The sequence below is a fragment of the Chiloscyllium plagiosum genome, chromosome 26 (genome assembly GCF_004010195.1).
Source record: "Chiloscyllium plagiosum isolate BGI_BamShark_2017 chromosome 26, ASM401019v2, whole genome shotgun sequence".
NCBI lineage: Eukaryota > Metazoa > Chordata > Chondrichthyes > Orectolobiformes > Hemiscylliidae > Chiloscyllium > Chiloscyllium plagiosum.
In genome coordinates, this window is record NC_057735.1 from 4,736,243 (window position 1) to 4,754,931 (window position 18,689).

The 18,689-nt window shown below is 43.0% G+C and overlaps 1 protein-coding gene across 2 annotated transcripts in view; it reads right to left on the reverse strand.

The window, feature by feature from the left end:
* Positions 1 to 18,689, reverse strand: part of kcnd3 (potassium voltage-gated channel, Shal-related subfamily, member 3) — a 410,316-nt gene that overhangs the window by 25,584 nt on the left and 366,043 nt on the right. For both annotated transcript variants that reach the window (XM_043716375.1, XM_043716374.1), the window contains exons 4-5: positions 11,386 to 11,487; positions 6,341 to 6,439 (exon numbers count right to left, since the gene is read on the reverse strand). In XM_043716375.1, the coding sequence (XP_043572310.1) occupies positions 6,341 to 6,439; positions 11,386 to 11,487 (201 nt within the window). The remainder of the gene's footprint in view (positions 1 to 6,340; positions 6,440 to 11,385; positions 11,488 to 18,689) is intronic.

The window sequence follows — 18,689 nt, forward strand, 5'->3', positions numbered from 1 at the left end:
TCCCTCCACCATCGGCGCTCTGTAGCAGCAGTGTATACTATCTACAAGATGCACTGCAGAAATTCACCAAAGATCCTCAGACAGCACTTTCCAGACCCACTACCACTTCCATGTAGAAGGACAAGGGCAACAGATACATGGGAACACCACCCCCTTCAAGTTTCCCTCCAAGCCACTCACCATCCTGACTTTGAAATATATCGCTGTTCCCTCAATGTCTCTGGGTCACAATCCTAGAATTCCCTCCCTAAGGGCATTGTGGGTCTACCTACAACACATGGACTGCAGTGGTTCAAGAAGACCTCTCACCCCCACCTTCTCAAAGGGCAACTAGTGACTGGCAATAAATGCTGGCCAGCTAGTGACACCCACACCGCACAAAATGAAAATATTTTAAATAAAATTTGATGAACAGCGCAATATAAGAAGCATTAATGGCCACCGTTATGGCTCAGGTAACACACTGGATGGATGTTGGAGAGCGATTATTTTAATAAAATTGAACATAAGGGAGATAATGAAACAATTAAAAGATCCAGAAACGGGAGTTCCTATAATCCCCCCACACTGCTACGAAGTCTCCTTTTTACTCATGTTGAGGAAGTTTGCTCCTATGGCTTACAGTTTAAAAATTGCTTCATGACTAAAAATGTTTGAGTTATCTATTAAGCAGAACAAAGCAATGTAAACAAGACCAACATGAGAGTTTCTTGCCAAAGGTTTGAAAATTGGTCTTTACAAATTAAGCCACTTTAAATTAGACTACTTGGAATTGAATGAAGGGAGGGTTTGAAAAGAATTTGTTCTCCCTGTGCTTTCTCCTTTTCACCATTTAAATGTTACATCTCACTGGAGTGACAGGCTGCTGAATATTAACACAACCCAGAGGGGTTCAGCATTGTTAATGTGTTAAATGCATTAATTTGTAGTACTTAATCTATCGGCAGCACATTTGGTGGTGTTATTCTCTATAGCTGGTCATTTTAAGCCTTTGATTCACGTCAGATGTGAAGAAAGTGAGGTCTGCAGATGCTGGAGATCAGAGCTGAAAATGTGTTGCTGGAACAGCGCAGTAGGTCAGGCAGCATCCAGGGAACAGGAGAATCGACGTTTCAGGCATAAGCCCTTCTTCAGGAATGAAGAAGGGCTTATGCCCGAAACGTCGATTCTCCTGTTCCCTGGATGCTGCCTGACCTGCTGCGCTGTTCCAGCAACACATTTTCAGTTCACGTCAGATGAGACTAGACTAACACAATTCCACAGAGGAGACACAATCTAAATACTTTCCCAGGGAATAGTGAGCCTGATCAAGTCCGTCTGCTACTCTCACAGTTTTGTTTGAGCCTCAGTTTTGATAACCATCTCTTCCAGGGTCTGAGGCTTTGGAGCATAACATTGGCTTTGAGCGTCTATTTTAAAGAAAATTGCAACAACTCCCCTCAGAATACACTAACTTACTGCAAAGTCCCTCTCAGAGCCTCACACCATCCTAACTTGGAAATCTATCACCATTCATTCACTGCCATTGGGTCAAAATCTTGGATCTCCCTTCCTAACAACATTGTGGGTCTATCTACAGCACATGGACTGCAGCAGTTCAAGAGGGCAGCTCATCGCTGTCATAATTGTAACAAGGTCAGCCGGGAACCTCATAGAATCAGTTCCCTGATTGGGACTGATAACCTGCTCCAATCTGGGAGCCCTGGCTGACATATATAAACAGGAGTGTCAGAGGTTCTGTTCACTCTGACAGCTGGCTCTGATGGAGCTGGAGCAGGGTCAAGGACTCTCCCTCTGGAAATGAAAGATGCCTTGGTGATGAGATAACGGTTTCTGTGGAGTTATTTCAACCACTAACTTCTCCAGCACAATGGGGAATGGGTCATAAATGCTGGCCCAGCCAATGACGCACACATTTCCATGAATTAAAAAATAGAATCAGGAAAAGCCAATGCCGGAAATGCTGACCCAATCAGAAATGTATCCTTAATGAATCATTTGGACTTTGATCATACAGTCACAGAGATGTATAGCATGGAAACAGACCCTTTGGTCCCCCTTGTCCATGCCAACCAGACATCCCAATCTGACCCAAACCCATTTGCCAGCATTTTTACGAACACAGTCCTCCAATTTAGCAGTTGGGTATTCATGCATTTGGTGACATTGCAGGCATCAGCACACCTAAAGTGTAATGGGATAGCCTCATTCTGGGAGATTGGCCTTCTCGATCATGGTCTCTCCCCTGCCAGGCCAGCTTATTTCTGTTCACTGTTTTTGTCTAACAGCTACTTAACTGGCTTTGTGCAGAACGTATCAACTTTTGACTTGGTTGTGTGGTTGTCATGCACAGGTAGCTAGGAAGGAACTGAAGAATGGACTTAGTAGAGCTAGAAGGGGGCATGGAAAAGCCTTGGTGGGTAGGATTAAGGAAAGCCCAAGGTATTCCACTCTTACATGAGGAACAAGAGGATGGTCATAGTGAGGGTAGGGCTAATCAGGGATAGTGGAGGAAATAGTAACCTTGGGTACATCCCATCTGGCCCAAGGGGATTATCAATCCTTATGTTTTTAAAAATTTGCAGCATATCCTCCTTCTTAACGACATGTTCAAGTGCATCAGCCTGTTTCATGCTGTCCTCACAAATGACAAGGTCCCTCTTAGTCGTGAATATTGAAGCAAAGTATTTGTTAGGACCTCATCTATCTCCTAGGAGAAAGTGAGGGCTGCAGATGCTGGAGATCAGAGCTGAAAATGTGTTGCTGGAAAAGCACAGCAGGTCAGGCAGCATCCAAGGAACAGGAGAATCGACGTTTCGGGCATGAGCCCTTCTTTAGGAATGAAGAAGGAATGATTCCTGAAGAAACGTTGATTCTCCTGCTCCTTGGATGCTGCCTGACCTGCTGTGCTTTTCCAGCAACACATTTTCAGCTCTGATCTCCAGCATCTGCAGCCCTCACTTTCTCCTAGGAGATAGATGAGGTCCTAACAAATACTTTGCTTCAATATTCACGACTAAGAGGGACCTTGTCATTTGTGAGGACAGCATGAAACAGGCTGATGCACTTGAACATGTCGTTAAGAAGGAGGATATGCTGCAAATTTTAAAAAACATAAGGATTGATAATCCCCTTGGGCCAGATGGGATGTACCCAAGGTTACTACGGGAAGCAAGGGGAGAGATTGCTGTGCCTTTGGTGATGATCTTTGCGTCCTCACTGTCTACTGGAGTAGTACTAGATGATTGGAGGGTGGCAAATGTTATTCCCTTGTTCAAGAAAGGGAATAGGGATAACCCTGGGAATTACAGACCAGTCAGTATTACATTGGTGGTGGGCAAACTATTGGAGAGTATTCTGAGAGACAGGATTTATGATTACTTTGAAAAACACAGCTTGATTAGAGATAGTCAGCATGGCTTTGTGAGGGGTAGGTCATGCCTCACAAGCCTTATTGAATTCTTTGAGGATGTGACAAGATACATTGATGAAGGTAGAACGGTGGATGTGGTGTACATGGATTTTAGCAAGGCATTTGATAAGGTTCCTCATGGTAGGCTGATTCAGAAAGTAAGGAGGCATGGATACAGGGAAATTTGGCTGTCTGGATACAGAATTGGCTGGCCCATAGGTGGTGGTAGATGGAAAGTATTCAGCCTGGAGCTTGATGACCCATAGTGTTCCGCAGGTCTCAGTTCTGGGACCTCTGCTGTTTGTGATTTTTATAAACGACTTGGATGCGGAGGTGGAAGGGTGGGTTAGTAGGTTTACTGATGACATGAAGGTTGGTGGAGTGGTGGATAGTGTGGAGGGCTGTTGTAGGTTACAGTGGGACATTGACAGGATGCAGAGCTGGGCTGAGAAGTGGCAGAAGGAGTTCAACCTGGAAAAGTGTGAAATTATTCATTTTGGAAGGTCGAATTTGAATGCAGAATACAGGGTTAAAGGCAGGATTGTAGGCAGTGTGAAGGAATAGAAGGATCTTGGTGTCCATATCCATAAATCCCTCAAAGTTGTCACCCAAGTTGATAGGATTGCTAAGAAGGCGTATGGTGTGTTGCCTTTCATTAGCAGGGGGATTGAGTTTAAGAGCCGCGAGGTTATGCTGCAGCTCTATAAAGCCCTTTGGAATATTGTGTTCAGTTTTCATTAGAGTGAAGGAGGATGAGAGGTGACTTGATAGAGGTGTACAAGATGATGAGAGGCATAGATAGAGTGAACAGCCAGAGACTTTTCCCCAGGGCAGAAATGGCTATCATGAGGGGTCAAAATTTTAAGGTGATTGAAGGAAGCTTTTGGGGAGATATCAGAGGTAGGTTCTTTACACAGACAGTGGTGGGTGTGTGGAATGCACTGCCAGCGGCGGTAGTGGAGTCAGATACATTAGAGACATTAAACGACTCTTGGATAGGCACATGGATGATAGTAAAATGAAGGGTTTGTAGGTTAGTCTGATCTTAGAGTAGGATAAAAGGTCAGCACAACATCAAGGGCTGAAGGGTCTGTATTGTGCTGTACTGTTCTATGTTCTATGCTCTATGTTCTAGTTCTCCTCTACTTCGGAGAGACCAAGCATAAACTCTGGGACCGGTTCATATGGTCCATATGCACCAACCAACCCCATTCCGGTGACCAACCATTTCAACTCCTCCTCCCACTCCTCCATGATGGATCCCCTCTAAAGCCTAAACAAGACCACCCACAAACCGGAGGAAAGATCACCTCATCTTCTGCCTCAGAATCCTATACCACACGGCATCAACATTGAATTCACCAGTTTCCAAATCTCCCCTTCCTCATCTATCCACTCCACCCTTCCCACTGACTATTACAACCACTGAAATGCCGTTTTATCCTGCTCCTCGGATGCTGCCTGACCTGCTGTGCTTTTCCAGCACCACTCTAATCTAGACTCTGATTTCCATCATCTGCAGTCCTCACTTTTGCCTATTGCAATCATCCCCCACTGCATCCACCTATGGCCTTCCCAGCTACCTTTCACCAGCTCCACCCCCACCTCCCTATTTATCTCTCAGTCCCCATTCCCCCCCCCCCACCCCTGACATTCCTGATGAAGAGCTTCTACCCGAAACGTCAACTCTCCTGCTCCTCGGATGCTGCCCGACCTGCTGTGCTTTGTCCACCGGCATACTTTATTGACTATTGACTCTGACTCTCCAGCATCTGCAGCCCTCACTATCTCCTCCATGCACAGTTCTTGTCCAGGAACCGGGGAAACAGAGAATTAAATAGGGTTTGTACAATATGAAATGAGCTGTGAGTCCATCCAGGCGTACTGATGTTTATCCTCCAAAGGAACAGCTTGTGAATGACTGGATTCACCTTGTTCCAAATCACTGTACTCTCAGTCACTTTGATCACCTCCCTAACCTGTTCTTAAATATCATTGTGCTCTCTGCTTCAATCACTAACTTGACAAGTCAATTCACCACAAACCCTATGTTTCTCCTGCTTTCTGCCCTGATTTATGCCTTTTGTTTAATTTTATATCTGCGTCCTCTAGACCTCTTGGTGGCTGTAACAGTCTGAGCTTGTGGTTTCTGTTCCCTGCCTTTGTGGAGCTTCTGATTATTATCTGGGATCTCTCATCGTAAAACGTCCTGTCAGGGTGGGGTAGGTTTGGGCTTCACTGTGAAGCCCCAGATGTTCAGTAGCCAGTCAGTACCCCTGCTATATGTGTTGTAAATGGTAGCATTTCTGTGTCTTAAGTCTGAATCTTGGGATTGAGTCCCACACTGGGACTTGATGGTTAAGGGAAAACATGGTCATGGTTATAACATGGTCAAACAAGTAGGCTATCGATACTGAAATGCAATGCAGGCAGTGATAGAGGGAGAGTGAGGTTAGGCTGAATGGAGTGGTAGCTGCAGTGAAATATCCTCCCCATGTTGAAAGATCCCACATGCAAGCTCTTCCATAGAGTGTGCTTTGTGCCCTCCTAGCTTTGAGGGACTACCAGAGAGTTGGATGGAAAAGTCCACACCCCTAAAAGCAGGTTACTTGGTGGGGGTACACACGAGGCTGAGAGGCTTTAAACATTAAAGAAATGGCTGAGCCTTTTCCAAACATTAAAGTGACTCCACTGAGAGAGGTTGGAGATTGTACATCACCTGCTTCCCTGACAGACAGGAACACAGGTTTTGTGTTTTAGACTTTATTTCCCATGGACATGACCCCAGGGAACACTCTGAAGTAATGTTGACAGGTTGGAATGCTGAACAAGAGTCTATACAATTTTCACCGGAGTCTCAAAGGCAAACGTCTACAGCATGTGTTCAGCTGCACCTGCACGAGGGGGGTAAGGGGTCTGTTGACTTACTGTTGTTCTCTCTAAGCAGTGGAGCAGATGGTGATGCTGTCTCGCCACAGCTGAGCCTGGCTTGTTCAGAGACTGCTGCTGCTCCTTATCACCTGAGTCCTGAAATGACAGCATCATAAAGAAGCAGTTTGTATTACATTTGAAATCAATACTACTGTTTACAGAAAGAGGCCATTTGGCCCCACTGAACCCATGTCATCCCTCTGCAAGAGCAAATGAGTCCGGTCCCCCAGCCCGGCCCTTTCCCTGAAACCTGACAACCTCTCTTTCCCTTCATCTGTTGATCCAGAAAGACAAACCAAAGATGCAGGAGATCTGAAACAAAAACCAAAATTGCTGGAGAAACTCAGCAGATCTGGCAGCATCTGTGGAGAGAAAACAGCATTAATACTTTGAGTTCAGAGGGCTAATGAAGAGTGACTGGACTCGAAACGTGAACCTTTCTTCCTTACAGAAGCTGCCAGTCTTTTTGGGATTCAACGGCAATTTCATCTTTTTGTTTTTCTTTTTTAAAAGCCTCCTGATTGAATCCACCTCCGAGAGAGTCTGAGGTAGTGAATCTCAGATCAGAAATGTAAGCAGCTCAAAGTAGATAAGATTTCCCCATGTCACCTTTCGTTCTACTGCCATTCATTTTAAACTGGTGTCCTCTGATTTTTGTCCCTTGCACTAAGAGGGAGCAATTCCTTTTTGTCTATTCTGTCCAGATATCTTGTGATTTTGAATACCTTTGTCAAATTGCCTCTCTGATGCGGAGGTGCCGGTGTTGAACTGGAGTGGACAAAATCAGATTGTAGGAGAAAGTGAAGACTGCAGATGCTGGAGATTAAAGTCGAGAGTGTAGAGTTGGAAAAGCACAGCAGGTCAGTCAGCATCCGAGGAGCAGGAGAATCAATGTTTTGGGCATAAGCCCTTCTTCAGGAATGAGGCTGGGAGCCTCGGGGGTGGAGTGATAAATGGGAGGGGGTGGGGCTGGAGGGAATGTCATGTGGCTTCTGAAATTCCTCTCAACCTTCTCTTCTCCTAAGAAACATAAGAACCAGGAGCAGGAGTAGGCCATCTGGCTCTTCAAGCCTGCTCCACCATTCAATAGGATCATGGCTGATCTTTTCATGGACTCAGTTCCACTTACCCACCCTCTCACCATAATCCTTAATTCCTTTACTGTTCAAAAATCTATCTATATTTGCCTGAAAGAAACATTCAACGAGGTAGCCTCAACTGCTTCACTGGGCAGGGAATTCCATAGATTCACTACCCTTTGGGTGAAGAGGTTCCTCCTCAGCTCGGTCCTAAATCTGTTGTCCCCTTATTTTGAGGTGATGCCCCCAGTTCTACTTTCACCTGCCAATGGAAACAACCTCCCTGCTTCCATCTTATCCAATCCCTTCATAGTTTTAAAACTGTCATTCTTGAAAGCATTTTCTTTAAGAAAGTAAACATTTATTGGACCATGGAATCAAAGGCTGTCAGAGTAGATGGGAATGCGGAATTCCAAACACATGTGCCATGATCTTATTGACTGGCAGAGACCAGGGATTGAATGGTCTTTTTATAGGGTGCTATTTATGCTCCTAGGATGTAGGTAGGGATGGGGTTGGTTGCATAGCTCAGTTGGCTGGACTGAGTGGCGTAAGGCATAGAATAAAGACAACAATATGTTTCAAATCTGTGATAGCTCATGGAATCCGTGACTCTTTACCCTATGGAATGGTTACCATCAAGCGGCACATAACAATCGTGGAGAGGGTTGTTAATAATACTTTGTCAACTATGGCTCCTTATGGTACCATCAGGTCATTAATGGTATATGGGGATAATGTGTATAAAAGGCATTGACATGTTTGATCACCCATTATTATTTTACATGGTGGAGAGGAATTGATGGGCTGAATGGCCTACACCTGTTCCTAATTATTACATTCATATTCTCCTCAAGGCCTAGTTGTCAATATTTTTCCTGGTTGATAACCATCTCCTGCATCATGTACCTCCTCCAGTAGGGTGTAGATTCAGGCTTCCTTTATTACCCAAAGCAGCCTTCATTTACATATAAACCTGACCATTCTTTATTTACAGAGGAACCTCAATTATCTGAAGGACACAGGCAGGGAATATTTAGTTCGGTCAATCAAATTTCGGATAATCGAATGCCAAAATTGTTTGGCCAAGCATTGGGACCTTGTGATCTTGCCTGATAATCCGATATTTGGATGATCAAATGGCGGATAATTGAGGTTCCTCTGTATAGCTAAACCTGGTCAGGAATGTTACAATGCTGGAGGAGGTGTCACTATGCAACCTGGCTCATTTGGTACCCCTCCTCAAGCCTTTAAGTCAAGACATTGAGGGTCGAAGCTAGTCTAGGACTCGAGAAGCTAATTGAGAGGTGTGGGCTACATCAGGCTGTTGGAACAAGGGGTATGGAGTATTTCAAAAAGTCGTGATGGGGGGTTTTTACTGTGATCAGTAGTGAGGTTTATCTGAAGATGATAGCGAGGCTGCGTTCGAGTATTACTTTGCAGGGTGTGAGGCAGATCATAGGAAGTTACTTTGAGGGGAATAGACTATATCAACCGGAACTAATGAGGAGTTTGGGGAATATCAAACTTTTTCAAGTGAGAGAGCACTGTTGCACTGAGGGGAAGAGGTTATGGGCCTATCTGCAATCACTAATACTCATGATTCTATATCTTTCTGCTTTGTATTTGAATTTGAGCCTGTCTCAAACTGTAGTGACCTTTGTTTTAAAATGTTATTGAGTAGGTATTCATTTAAAACTAACTGTGATTGTTCTATAATTTGGCATAGTATGTAATCAGTAGTAATGTTATTAATGTGGACTCAGTTTCTCTCTGGTCACTTCCCATTTGAACAAAGCGGGCCAGGTTTGTAACTAATATTTAACCCAAACTATTGCAGGAAACTGGCTGATTTTGATTTGGTAACATATGAACTACAAATCAAGCTGAAGACTAGTTTTGATACAAGAGGTTGCCAGCCACAGATGGTGTCATTAGATGGAGTTTGATTGATGGACAGTATTTTCAGGAGCCATCTTGAATTGGCCAACTTGGACTTACTCTTTGACCAAGAAAATGACTCTGGTCCTTTCTCTTTCGCTCATTTTATCTCTTATATTTCCCTCTTTCTTTGTCTTTCTTGTTCTCTCCTTCTATCCCTCTTGCTTTCTCTCTCTTCTTTCTTTCCTTTTTTTCTCTTTCTCTACCTTTCTCTCTGTCTTTCTCCCTTGCTTTTTCTTCCTTCCTTATTATTCATTTTTAATTATTTACTAAAATTGTTGCATTTATGTCTGATTTAGTAAGGTGTCACTCATTATTTTTACATCTAGAGTATGACTCTAAATCTAAGATTGTGCAGGGTCTCTTAGCCTGAAGGATGTATCAGGAAATTGCAGGGAGACATTTCAGAAAGGTCTGAATATGATATAGTGAGGAGTACATTAAAACATGGTACAATGAGGGTTGTGAGATCCTCTGAAGGCTATACCATATATCAGGATATGCGAGTGAGGAATATGTGGTACATTTGAGAATGTTATTGGGCAAGGTATAAATTCTATGTGTAAACGAAAATCCAAAGAACTGCAGATGTTGGAAATCAGAAAAAGAACAGTAATTGCTGGAGAACTTCAACAGGTCTGGCAGTATTTGTGGAGTCGAAACGTTGGGTGCTGGAAAAACACAGCAGGTCAAGCAGCATCTGAGGACCAGGGAAATAGACTTTTCCGACATAAGCCCTGCTGTGCTTTTCTAGTGCTACATTTTTTGACTCTGATCCCCAGTATCTGCAGTCCTCACTTTCTTCTAGCATCTGTGGAGAGGAATCAGAGTTGCACCTTGGATATAGTGACCCCTTTTCAGAACAGTTATATGTGTATGTTTGTGGAATGGAGACGGATGTGTGTTATTAATTTTTGTTGCAGGTAAATCTATTTGTGTTCATGTTATAGTGACAAGTTCAGAGTATGATGGCAAATGTTACACTGAGTTCATAGAATATCCAAACCTTCTGGCCCAGAGTTCCTCTTCGGGTCTTCCTGTGTCATCTGTCCTGAATTCCACTCCAACCTTCCCAACTCCACATCAAAAATGGTAGCTGCTTTTCAAGGTCAGGTTCACGGAGCTGGAACTTCTCCTACCTGAACCAGGAATGGATCTCGGGTTTTCGGATTATTTGCTTATAATTTCGTATTACCCCATAACCTGCCAGTTCAGTGTACCATCACTTTTTTCTGCCTTTTGTTTGTTGTTGTGAGACATACATTTACTGAATATTGACTGAGAACAAGTTGCTGCTATATATCACAAAAACAAATTGCTGGAGAAACTCAGCAGCTCTGGTACCATCTGTGGAGGGAAAGCAGAGTTAACGTTTTGGGTCTGATGATCATTCCTCAGAATGGGTCACCTGAAACAAGACATTAAGTCTGCTTTCTTTCTTCATATATGCTGCCAGATCTGCTGAGTTTTTCCAGCAATTTCTGATTTTGTTTTTGATTTCCAGTATCTGCAATTCTTTGTTTCATATTATTGTTGGTGTATGTGTGTGCCCACGCAATGGTTTTATGACACAATGAGAAGTTTGATATGTGTTAGGATCTTACAGTCGGAGATGGGGGTATAATAGAGTGTTACTTTGAGATCAGAAGAAGTTAATATGGGAGGTGTGGGAGATAGCAGCCAGAGGAACTTCACTCATGCAATTGTTTTGACTAGCATGGATGCGATGGGCAAAAGAACCTTTAAGTGTGCTGTAGATCTCTATAACTATGAACCTACGAGCTACACCACACCTTGTCAGAGCAGTGGAGGAGTGTTGTAGTGAGGCTTAAGAATAAATACTGGGAATATGCATAGGACATGGCAGGCCATCTCAGTCAAACATGAGGAGAAATAAATGAGACGCACTCATTCAAAACTTCAGTGTTCTTGGAATGATCCACCATTTTGCTTCCAGGCAATCATTTCCAAGCACCCTTGATCTCATCATCTAATCTCTGGACAGTGTAATATTGAACTTACTGTGAGCTCCAGTGCCTCGTTCATCAAGCCATTACGTTTGATTTGCAGATAAGCGTTGGCATTTCCAGTCTTTGCTATCTTTATCCTCGCAAGCCTGGCTTTCTGTGAAGGAAATCAACAGTCTCAACATTCATCCTCAAAACTATTTCAGCTTCTAAACAGTTTATTGCATCTCCTTCTCCCTTTGAACTTGCCCTGTTACCAGTGTGGAACAATCTGGGTGCAGAGGGAGGAGATTTGTGAACAGAACCTCTCCCTAGACCCAATGGTTCCTGACTCCTCCATTTGACATTTCTCTTCAGAATTTCCCACTCTTCTAGACCCTTGTTTTCTGCCCTTTGCCATCTTGGAATCAATGTCCATCACATTGAATTCTGGCCACTTTCTTCCTCAAAAGCTTCTTCCTAAAATTGGCAACTTAGAAAGCACAAGCCTAGGTTCTGGTATCATAGAATCCCTACATTGTGGAAGCAAGCCATTTGACTCACCGAGTCCGTACTGACCCTCTGAAGAGCATCCCACCCAGTCCCACTCCCTGTAACTCTGCATTTCCCACTCCACCTAACTTTGGACTGTGGGAGGAAACCCAGGCAGACACAGGGACGATGTGCAAACTCCATACAGCCAGACGCTCGAACTGGAGTTGAACCGATGTACCTGGTGCTGTGATGCAGCAGTGCTAACTGCTGAGCCACCATGCCGCCCCAAGTTATACTCCATGTAGTGCTAAAGAAAGGTTTTGAGTTTGACTCCAGAGGTTTGAGTACAAACCCAAGACTAACTCTCCAGTGGATTGCTGAAGGAGTGCGGAACTGTTGGAGATGCTATATTTCAGGACGAGATGCTAACTCTTAGACATCTGTTTCTGGATTAGTGTTGCTGGAAGAGCACAGCAGTTCAGGCAGCATCCAAGGGGCAGTAAAATCGACGTTTCAGGCAAAAACCCTTCATCAGGAATAAAGGCAGAGAGCCTGAAGTGTGAAGAGATAAGCACTTATCTCTCCACGCTTCAGGCTCTCTGCTTGTATTCCTGATGAAGGGCTTTTGCCCGAAACGTCGATTTCGCTGCTCCTTGGATGCTGCCTGAACTGCTGTGCTCTCCCAGCAACACTAATCCAGAATCTGGTTTCCAGCATCTGTAGTCATTGTTTTTACCTCTTAGACATCTGTGTCTACTCTCTCAGGTGGATGCGAAAGGTGGCACAGTGGTTAGCACTGCTGCCTCACAGCGCCAGAGACCCGGGTTCAATTCCCGCCTCAGGCGACTGACTGTGTGGAGTTTGCACATTCTCCCCGTGTCTGCGTGGATTTCCTCCGGGTGCTCCGGTTTCCTCCCACAGTCCAAAGATGTGCAGGGTCAGGTGAATTGGCCATGCTAAATTGTCCGTAGTGTTAGGTAAGGGGTAAATGTAGGGGTATGGGTGGGTTTCGCTTCGGCGGGTCGGTGTGGACTTGTTGGGTCGAAGGGCCTGTTTCCACACTGTAATCTAATCTAATCTAATCTAATCTCACTGCTGTGTTTTGAAGAAAGCAGAGGAGTTATTTCTCAACATTGCTAAAAAAATTGATCATTTGTGGATCTGGGCATAAGTGATCACACTATCACTTGCCGTGAAGCACTTTGATCCTGAGGTCATGAACGGTGCTACATAAATGCAAGCGTGTTGTTCTTGATTCAATTTACCTTCTATTAGTGTGTTTTGAGAAGATTTGTAGCTCAGGTTGAGGTTTTGGATGTAGGTTTGCTTGCTGAGCTGGAAGGTTCATTTCCGGACATTTCATTACCCTACTAAGTAACATCTTCAGTGGGCCTCTGGGCGAAACACTGCTGATAATTCCTGCTTTCTATTTATATGTTTGGGTTTCTTTGGGTTGGTGATGTCATTTCTAGGAATTCTCATGCATGTCTTTGTTTGTCCTAGAAGCATGGCATTCCAACCGGAACTCTATCAACAAACACATCAAGTTAGACTCCATCTACCACCCCCCTGAGAAAAGGAGCAGGAAGTGACTTCATCACAGGAAATAACATCACCACAGGAAATGACATCACCAACCCAAAGAAACCCAAACATATAAATTGAAAGCAGGAATTTTCAGCATTGCTTTGCCTGAGGCCCACTGAAAATGTTACCTAGTAGGGTAACAAAACATCTGAAAATGAACCTTCCAGCTCAGTGAGCAAACGTACATCGATTACCTTCTGTTCTTAGCCCTTTACAAAGGTTTTGCCTAGTGAGTGGTTTCCATAACTTCTGTTGACTCAGTTGGAAACACTCTGAAGAGAGAGAGAGAGAAACAAGAGCTGTGCATTTGAGGAACAATGAGAGAATACATTGGGATATTAGAATGTTGTAATGAAGATGTAACAAAGAGCAATGGGACTTCGAGTGAAGGTTTTGAGAAAGAGTCTCGCTTAGTAAAGGAATAAGCAAACTATTATTGCAGAGGGTGTAACCATCCACTGTTACTAAGCTCTGCACTCAAGGTATAATGCTGTCTGAGCCTGAAATATAAGCTTATTAAAAGTATTCACCCAAGGTAGATGAAGTATGCTCAACCACAAAATCTAATTCATTCCGATAAATTGTTCACTTACATTTAGAACAACAAGAATTATTAGAATTGCTGAAAGAGTCTGGTGTGTGATATTTCCACTGTTTACACATCAAGAACTAATGAAAACATTACCACTTAACAATGGCAATGAGAGGCATGCACTTAAGACAAAATAACTATCATTATTCAATAACTGTCTTTTCAAGCAGGTCTACCAAGACTGAAGCACTTCAGTATTTCAGATGAATTGAATTGATACAGGTGGAGCTTGGCTAGATTAAATCCAAGGTAACATTGGTCTCAAAGCTAACAGAAACCCTTTGCTGTCCAGAGTCCTAAAGGACATGATTGAAGTGCAGACTTGGAAGCAATAACAGAAATTACTGGAAAGGCACAGCAGGTTTGGCAGCATTTGTGGAAAGGAATCAGAGTTGACATTTATGGACCAGTGATACTTCCTCAGAACTGTCTTTCATAGAATCCTGACAGTGTGGAAGCATTTGGCCTATTGCCCTGCCAAAGAGCCATCCCATCTACAACATTACGTTTCCCAAGGCTAACCCACCTAGCCTGCACATCCCTGGACATACAGGCAATTTAGCATGGCCAATCCACCTAACCTGCACATCTTTGGACTGTGGGAGGAAACCAGAGCACCCGGAGGAAACCCACACAGACGCAGGGAGAATGTGCACACACCACACAGACAGTCACCTGAGGCTGGAATTGAACCCAGGTCCCTCGTGCTGTGAGGCAGTGGTGCTAACTGCTGTGCCACCAATCTTAATTTCTTCGCTGATTAAAAACCTCTCTATCTCAATGTTGAATATACCGAATGACCCAACCTCAGCAGCATTTGGGGGAAAGAATTTCACAGATTCACTACTTCTTGACCGGAGAAATTCCAATTCATCACTGACTTCAATGTGTGATCACTTATTCCGAGATGATACTCTCTGATCCTAGTCTCTCTGTGCATCTCCCCTGTCAATCTCCTCAGAATCTTGTATGTTACACTAAGATTGTCTTTCATTCTTCTGAATTCCAGTGAGGTACAGATCCAATCGATTCAACCTGCCCTCAGAAGATATTTCTTTAATACCTAATATCAATCTAGTGAACCTTCTCTGGACTGCCCCCAAAGCCAGTATATATTTCCTTAGATGAGGGAACCATGGTATTTCAGCTATGGTCTGAACATCATCTTGCAAAGTTTCAACATTGCTGCTGTGTTTTTTCACTTCATTCCCTTTGAAATAAAGACTAACATTCCATTTGCCTTCTGTATTACTCACTGAATTTGTATGCTAGCTTTCTGTAATTCAACTTTTTGAGGAAGGGTCACTGGACCTGAAATGCTAACTTTGATTTCTCGCCGCAGATGCTGCCAGACCTGCTGAGATTTTCCATCATATTCTGTTTTAGTTTCTGTACTTCATGAACAGGGACTCCCAACTCCCTCTGTGCTTTAGCTTGCTTTAGTCTTTCACCATTTAAGTACTATTCAACTCCTCTATTCTTCCTGCCAAAGTGCATAACTTCACATTTTCCCACATTACTTTTCACCTTATATCCATTTTGGCTTCTCTCTTCCTTTTTATATATTTTAAGAAATTTTTGCTGTCTGTCTTAATATTACTGCCAAATGTACCCTCTAAGTTTTTGCTCACTTGCTTAACCTGTCTGTATTCCTTTGCAGACTCTGTGTCATCCTCACTACCTGCCTTGCCACATATTTTCGTGTCATTCATAAACTTGGTAACAGTAAATTCACTTCCCTCATCTAAGTATTTAAAATGTATTGTCAATAATTGTTGCAGCCTCAGACTTATCCCTGTGTCACTCTACTGGCTATAGGTTGCCAACCTGAAAAAGCCCCATTTCCATCAGTTAGCCAATTTTCTATCCATTCAAATGTACTATCTCCAACACCGTGGGTTCTTATTTTATTAAGTAGCCTTATGTATTTTAATGAGGAGAAAGTGAGGACTTGCAGATGCTGGAGATCAGAGCTGAAAAATGTGTTGCTGGAAAAGTGCAGCAGGCCAGGCAGCATCCAGGGAGCAGGAGAATCAATGTTTCGGGCATAAGCCTGCACTTCCTGAAGAAGGGCTTATGCCCAAAACGTTGATTCTCCTGCTCCTTGAATGCTGCCTGACCTGCTGCACTTTTCCAGCAACACATTTTTCAGCTTATGTATTTTTATGGAAATCCAAATGTATTGCATCTACTTCCTATTTATCCATCCTGCTGGTTCCCTTCATGAAGCCATACTGACTCTGATTGATCATATTATGCATTACAGGCATATCTTTTTTAAAGACTCTCAACATTTTTCCATTGATTGATGTTAAGCTAACTGGCCTATAGTTGCCATTTTCTTTTGTTTTCCATTTTTGAATGAGTGTGATACTTTGGCAGAACATTTCCAATCCTCTGGGTTTTTTCCATGATCTAAAAAATTTTTGGAAAGTTAATATCAGTGCATTGACTATCTCTGTACCTAATCTATTAAATATCTCAATGCCCATCCCATCAGCTCTGGGGGAAATGTCGCTTTTAGTTCATCTAGTACTTCTCTAATCTTAGCTCATATTTATTTCCCCACCCCCCACTACTTTTCATCACTTATATAAATGATTTGTATGTGAACATAGGAGGTATAGTTAGTAAGTTTGTAGATGACACCAAAATTGGAGATGTAGTGGACAGTGAAGAAGGTTACCTCAGTGTACAATGGGATTTTGATCAGATGGGCCAATGGGTGGAGGAGTGGCAGATGGAGTTTAATTCAGATAATTGCATTTTGGGATTGCATTTTGGGAAAGCAAATCTTAGCAGGACTTATACATTTAATGGAGTGTTGCTGAACAAAGAGACCTTGGAGGGCAGATTTATAGCTCCTTGAAAGTAGAGTCGCAGGTCCAAAGGATAGTGAAGAAGGCGTTTGGTATGCTTTCCTTTATTGGTCAGAGTATTGAGTACAGGAGTTGGGAGGTCATGTTGCGGCTGTACAGGACATTGGTTAGGCCACTTTTGGCATATTGTATGCAATTCTGGTTTCCTTCCTAACGGAAGGATGTTGTGAAACTTTAAAGGGTTCAGAAAAGATTTACAAGGATGTTGCCAGAGTTAGAGGATTTGAGCTATAGGGAGAGGCTGAACAGGCTAGGGCTGTATTCCCTGGAGCGTTGGAGACTGAGGGGTGACCTTATAGAGGTTTATAAAATCATGACGGGCATGGATAGGATAAATAGACAAGGTCTTTTCCTGGGGAGTCCAGCACTAAAGGGTATAGGTTCAGGGTGAAAGGGGAAAGAAATAAAAGGAACCTAAGGAGCAACTTTTTCATGCAGAGGGTGGAACGTGTATGAATAAGCTACCAGAGGGAGTGGAAGAGGCTGGTAGAATTACAGCATTTAAAATGCATCTGGATAGGTAAATGAATAGGAAGGGTTTGGAGGTATATGGGTCAAATGCTGGCAAATGGGACTAGATTGGGATGGGATATCTGGTCGGCATGGATGAGTTGGACCGAAGGGTTTGTTTCCGTACTGTACATCTCTATGACCCTATTGTTTGGTATGCTCTACAAGCAGATCATTCTTAAAAAGTGCTTTAGGGTAGCAGAATGGAGTGCAGAATACAGTGTCAGAGCTGCAGAGATGGGGCAGAGAAAGAATTTGTCTCTTAATTTTTTTAGCATTTTTGGAATGCTGTTAGCATCTCCTAACATAAAGATTATGCAAAACATAATTCACCTCTTCCATTTCCTGATTTCCCCATTATTATTTCCCCATTATTATTTCCCCATTATTATTTCCCCAGACTGCTTCTCTAAGGACCTTATATCCACTTTGGCTTCTCTCTTCCTTTTTATTCATTTAAGAAACTCTTGCTGTCTGTCTTGATATTACTTGCAAATGTACCTTCTAAGTTTATTTTTTCTTTCTTTATTACCTTTCAATTTGATGATACCCTTAACTTCTCTGCTTAATTCCAGTAGGCTTATCCCCTTCCTAGAATCTATCTTTCTGAGGCATATATTTATCGTGAGTCGTGAACTATTTTGTTAAACATCTGTTATTGTTCTCCAACTGTCTTTTTAACTGAACCCAATTCCTAATCCACTCCAGATAACTCTGTCCTCATTCCTTCGTAATTACCCTTACTGAAGTTAGCACTGTAGTTTCCAACCAAAGTTTCTCACTATCCAATTGAATGCTAAATTTTGTCATGTTAAGGTCACTTTTCCAGTGGTGATATTGTATTCTGAAATAATTTATTAAATCTGCCTCATCCTTAATGACCTGATCCCTGTTGGGATCTGTGACATATTGTTCCAGGAACTCTCCTGAATATGTGGCAAAAATCACACAACACCCGGTTACAGTCCAATAGGTTTATTTGGAAGCACTAGCTTTTGGAGCACTGCTCCTTCATTAGGTAGCTGTGGGACAGGATCATAAGACACAGAACTTATAGTATGAATTCTTTCCTGTGGCTAACTTTTCCAATTTGATTTTCTCAATCCAAATGAAGGTTAAAGTCATTCATGATTATTATGTTGCCTTGTTTACATGCTCTCATTATCCCTCATTTAGGTTGGACTAGATTAGATTGTTGTGGTTCTGTTCGCCGAGCTGGAAATTTGTGTTGCAGACGTTTCGTCCCCTGTCTAGGTGACATCCTCAGTGCTTGGGAGCCTCCTGTGAAGCGGTTCTGTGATGTTTCCTCCGGCATTT